Source organism: Ipomoea nil, unplaced genomic scaffold (assembly GCF_001879475.1).
Source record: "Ipomoea nil cultivar Tokyo-kokei standard unplaced genomic scaffold, Asagao_1.1 scaffold0268, whole genome shotgun sequence".
NCBI classification, from domain to species: Eukaryota; Viridiplantae; Streptophyta; class Magnoliopsida; order Solanales; family Convolvulaceae; genus Ipomoea; species Ipomoea nil.
Window position 1 is genome coordinate 3360540 of NW_017616696.1, and position 6134 is coordinate 3366673.

Genomic DNA, 6134 nt, shown 5'->3' on the forward strand with positions numbered 1-6134 from the left:
GGAGCACGTAAATGCGTTTTCTGCATTAATTGTATGCGCCATTACTGCAATTTCTATTTGTGATGGCTTTAATGGGCTTCTTGGTCCAAACTCCAAAGGGATTGCTTAATCTCATAATAGCAAGTTGGGCAGTAGTTATTATTATAAGATTAACATATTTTCAGCCGCCCACTTTAAGACATCGAAATCATCTAAAAGTAGTCTCATAACACTCTTTTACATATTTGGCTGTTAATAGGGGCCCGTTAACAAACCAAACATGAATAAATTGATGTTGTTTTTGTTCGTTAATATTTTTAGAGGGTTATTTTTGCTCTCATTTGTTAAGGTTTTTTGAAAATTCTATTTATGTTTATTAGTGCTCATTAACGTATGGGAACGTAGTATTCGTTAACGTTAACAAACACGTTGACAAACATATATATAAGGCTAGTTTTGGTACGAAGGATCTCCCAAGTGAAAAATGATGTGAGATTTTAGTCATTGATCTAATTAAGATCAACCGCCACTAATAAAGAATGAGTCATTTGAGTCTTTACTAATTCAGATCAATCGCGGCTTTGTTTTTTTTTTTTTTTTTTTTTTTTTTTTACTTCACGCGTCTTTATTGGTAACTAAAGTAGCGTATTGTTGCATTTTTTTGGTCAATTCTCTACTAGTGCGCCCAGAATGAAGGAAATATTTTTTTAAAAAATAACGCTTCCTAGGATTGCAAGCCTGAAGGTGAAGGAGTGTTCCGCAATAAAATTCAACCATTACTAATACTTGATGAAATAATTCAGACACTGAATTAACAACCAAAAACTTTAATCAAGCTTACTAGTTGGAATTAACAATTTAAAAGATAAGTCATAGTTATGGATCAGAAGGTTTAAAGTTTTACACTTGAAGATTTGAAGTTATGCACTATAAAATTTAAGATTTGAAAGTTCAAAGTTATGCACTCGTAGATTTGAAGTTATACACTGTAAATATTATTTTAAGAAGCTAGTAAAGGATACGCACTTGAAAAGACAAAAATATACATTTGAAGAAGAAAAATAATGCACCAATCTTTTGAAAAGGTAATAAAATAAATATACACTCAAAGAGACAAACATATGCACTTGAAAAAGAAAAAAATAATGCATCAAACGTTTGAGAAGCTAATAAAATAAATATACACTTGAAGAAGGAAAATAATGCATCCAAAAACAAAAGAATATGAACTTACACAAAATTATCATAATACCACCACGACGGTTTATCTGGACGGGTAAATGATTGAAATTCAACTCTATTTTTTACCTGAGCAATATATATAAAAATATAAACACAAGGGGGGGGGGGGGGGGGGGGTGTAGTGGATTTTGATCATTTCAATCCTATATATATTAATATATCAACATTAATGTGATACTATCTCTCTTCTACAGTCCCTTAACCAAGTCAATTCTAATCCCTGCAGTAGAGCTACTTAGGTAGGTATGTAGCATCCGTTTCAATTATACGTACACAATTAAATATATAGTTAATATAACTTATTTCTCATGGAAGCTAAGTCAAAAATTTTATTATTTTAAGCTTTAAGTCACCCTCTGCTTTAAAATTATGATATGAGATATGATAATTTAAAGTATATATCATAAATAGTCTTCAATTATATTTTCAAAATATCAAAATTCATCCTCAACTTACAATTAAACCATGTAAATTAATTCTTTAACATTGTATTTTTTTTATACATGATTTAGTTTTTCAACCAAATGCATACAAATTTAATTAAAGTTTATATTGTTATTTTTTTTTATTGATCGTTGTTATAAATGTACGAATTTTAACTTTTTAAATAAAAATGTGAAAATCTTAATTTCTCAAGCTAATTCAAAATCATTATTAAACTTTTCCTGTTGTATTGAATATAATGTTCCTAATTAAATCTAACTCTATTCGTAGGGTCACGAATATTCACAACTCGTTTTCCTCACTGCTTTTTCTGAATTCTTCTACACATAAGTTAGAAGAAGTTTGAATTTTCAATATTGTCTTTGTATTTTATCAAAAAATTGTCTGAAAGACTAAATTAGATAACAAATACATAATTAAAGGTTAAATTTGTTTCGATTATTTGAAGTTGATCGAGGACTAATTTTGATATTTTAAAATAGGTGAAGGGTGATTTATGAAAATATATAACCATGAGGATATATATATATATATATATATATATATATATATATATATATATATATATATATATATAGACTGTGAACATATATAACCATGAGGATAATAGAATCACATATGAATTCGTCCATCTTCATCAAGTTGATCCAAAACAAAAATAATTAAATTAAGGAGGTCAAAGTTGACTTTTCGATTTCAAAGAAATCCATTCATGCGGCCATCACCCACAACAATAACAGTATGCATGTCAAGCTTGGTTAAATTAAAAATTATATATTTTTAGACCTCTTCCATCTACCTTTATTGTATATATATGGAAGTCAACATTATTATTCATGGCTATGTATGTCTATATACACATTATTATTAGCACAATAAAGTTTCAGATCACAGTTGAACCAACTAACAGAGAGTTTAGAAGGAAGAATCAGAAAGGGCATCTGATCTTCATATTACAAACATGAAGTTTTCTTTTCCCTTTTCAAAGTGCTTCCACTACTCTTCCCCAATCACTTCAGAGTCTCCCAAAACCCAACATGGTACATATATTATTTCTGTCGTATGTTATATGAGGTTTTAATTTCTTGATCATCAGCTAGAATCTTTCTTAATTGTACGTACAGATGAAACAATTGTTGAGAGTATTCGTTTGTTTTCGTACGAGGAATTGAAATCTGCGACTCAAGGATTCAGACCATCTTGTAAGATTGGAGAGGGAGGTTTTGGTTCTGTATACAAGGTAATAATCATATACTCAATATTATATTTTTATTTTGTTAGACCACAAGATGTTCTGAACAAACACTAAATGTTTCAGACAAATTCCGGTTCACATTGGGCTGGCCCAATTAAGTGGTAAACTGCTGGTCAGATTGAGTGTTGAATATTGTTTTTGATCTTCATTAAAGATGACATTTTGAGGTTAAATATGTGTTTGCTTCATGGTTGTGGTGAAAGGGTCGGCTTGAAGATGGAAGCTTTGTGGCTGTTAAGGTTCTGTCGGTTGAGCTTGAATCGCTGCGAGGGGAGAGAGAGTTCGTGTCTGAGATTGCTGCATTGTCTGTTATCAAACATGAAAATCTAGTAACACTCCGTGGGTATTGTGTTCATGGTGCCAACAGGCTTCTAGTCTATGATTACATGGAAAACAATAGCCTTATTCATGCCTTTCTTGGTACCAACAAATTATCCTTAATATCTCCGATATATAGATTAATACATACATATATAGTTTAATCTATCTTACTTGGGTAGGAATTGGGGTTTAACTAATCTCATCAGATTGACTTACAGGTGCAGAACAAACCAGGATGAGGTTTAGTTGGAGGCTAAGGAAAGAAATATGCCTTGGTGTGGCTAAAGCTTTATCCTATCTCCATGAAGAAGTGAATCCTCACATCGTTCATCGAGATATTAAAGCCAGTAACATTGTTCTTGATCATAATTTTACGCCAAAGGTTACAGATTTTGGCTTGGCTAGGTTATTTAGGGGAAACATTTCTCACATTAGTACACGAGTTGCCGGAACATTGTAAGTTATTAAACAAATATTGATACTAGACTCAAATTTAATTTATTTACTTATATAATAAGCTTACTTTGAAATTATTTGTGTGTGTGAAAGGGGCTATCTTTCTCCAGAATATGCAATTAGTGGACATTTTACCAGAAAATCAGATGTTTATAGTTTTGGAGTTTTGTTATTAGAGATTGTGAGTGGCGGCCCAATAGTTGCATTTGACTTGGAACGAGGAGAGCACTTCTTAGTTAATAAGGTATGCTGTTCTACTAACAATACAAATTTTCTTAGTATAAATAAATAAATATAATTAGAATGAAAGGAGTTGGTCAAACATTTTAAAATAGAAAATTAACAAATGTGAAATGACTTCGATCTTTTAATATGGATTTGACAGTGTTTGCGTTTTGATTTTTAAATAGTTAAAGTACGATATGATTAAGGTATGTTTTGAGTAATGAAAATAAATAATTTTTTATAAACTTAATTTTAGCGATGTACTTGTCTTTAGTAGTGATTCTAGATTTAATCTTAAATTATCATTTTTGCCATTTAAAACTTTATACTATCATATTTTGGACGTATACTTTTTGTCCTTCCTATAATTTTTCAGCTGAAATTTTATTTTAGGCAAGGTATTTTCGTCTATTTACTTTTTTATTATTATTTTTCAATGAGTTAATTCTAGCGAAAGTCTCTTGTCTTTGGTGGCATTTTTAAATTTAGTCCTAAACAATCGTTTTTGTCATATAACACCTCAGACTATTATATTTTGAACACTTTTAATGACTTTTTCTCGGTGAAACCTTATTTTAGAAAAAAAAAAGAAGGTATTTTTCCGATGACAACGAATAGACTTCTTTCTTTTATTCTTTTTTTTCTTTTTTTTTTTTTTGCTCTATATCTATAGTAGATGATTCACATAATCATGGACTAAAACGATATCGGTTAGACTGAAGCCGATTGGATGGAGACATCCTGAACTTTTCAACTGCGTTGCAAAATTCCCCCGTAACCGGAGGTCCTCACGTACTCGGTTTCACATTGACGAACGACAATTTGGGGTCGAGTTGAAGGCAAGAGCCGGGTGAAGAAAATTGTGCAATCGACAATTGAACAAACAAAAATTAGAAGAAGAAATAATTGGCGTAGAAAACTAAAAATTAAAAAAAATTGTAGAGACGAAAATGCTCTTGCTTAAAATAGAGTTTCACCTAAAAAAGTCACCGGAAGATCAAAAGTGTCTAAAATATGATAGTATGCATGAGTTGTTAAATGATAAAATCAATTATCTATGACCAAATTTAAAATTGCTACAAAAACGTACAATGAATTTCCACTAGAATTAGCTATCTTTTATATTATAATTTTTCATTTAACTTTTGAGAAAATAGCTAAATAGAGATTCGAATATCAGACAGAGTGTGTAATATTTTAATTTTTATTCAGTATTTATTAAGAACTAACCTGAATAAGATTTGATTGAAACTGAACTAGATTCGTCTTATCCTGGGAAAAAAAAAAAAAAAAAGCAAGTGGGATTTGGATCTATTTAAAAAATAAATAAAGGGGTCAACAAAAGCTGCGCTGAGCTGCATAATAGATTGATTGACCTAATTAACATCATATGATACACTTGTGTTGGTATTGCAGGCATGGGAGATGTACAAAGCTGACCAACTATTGCAACTAGTGGACCCTCTCCTGGAGGGAGAATTTCCGGCGGAAGAAGCCGGCCGGTTCTTGAAGACCGGCCTGCTTTGCGTTCAAGAGACCACCACGCTCCGACCAAAAATGTCGACGGCGATCAAGATGTTGAGCAACCACGATGAGGCTGCCATTGATGAAAACATGAAGAACATCTCCAGGCCTGGGATTCTGGCTGATCTCAGAGATGTTAAGATACACTCCACAAAAACTAGCATTGTTTTTCCCACTTTCAGCCCTTAGCTTGAAACAGCTAATGTGTAATCGCCATGGCCTCTGGTAGTGTTAGCTCTGTATATTTTGGATGTGTTTGGTTCATGGATTAGACATAAGTATTAAGACTTTTATTTATTATTTTTTTTGTTTTATGTATAAATCACGAGTTGGTCTGAGTCTTTCTTTCTCTGTTTAACTGTTCAGGTCCACCCGATTAATCCCCATTCACTCTAGGAGGCACTAAAGCTGATCCAAGAAAAATCATCACACTTGTGAGAATTGAATCTAGATTATTCTAGAATTTTTTCCACAAAAAGAACTCATTTGTCATTTGAGCTTTAGTCACACTCAAATTCATTCTCCCTCCCCAATAATAGGAATATTATCACTTACCTTTCTAGATTAGAAGGCATTAAAATAATGGCCTATGAGGCTAAAATTAAAACAGGTATGGAGTATCCACCAAAAAACAGGTATGGAGAAGTTGGCAAATTATTGTGTGGACATAAATGTTATATACATTTTT

At 31.5% G+C, this 6134-nt stretch overlaps 1 protein-coding gene across 1 annotated transcript; it reads left to right on the forward strand.

The window, feature by feature from the left end:
- Positions 1-2468: 2468 nt before the first annotated feature.
- LOC109148698 (putative serine/threonine-protein kinase) lies at positions 2469-5742 on the forward strand. Its single transcript, XM_019296436.1, has 6 exons — positions 2469-2705; positions 2790-2905; positions 3124-3340; positions 3460-3697; positions 3791-3941; positions 5339-5742. Exons 1-6 carry the CDS (start codon positions 2627-2629, stop codon positions 5633-5635), a joined length of 1098 nt encoding a protein of 365 aa, XP_019151981.1. The 5' UTR covers positions 2469-2626; the 3' UTR covers positions 5636-5742.
- Positions 5743-6134: the final 392 nt, after the last annotated feature.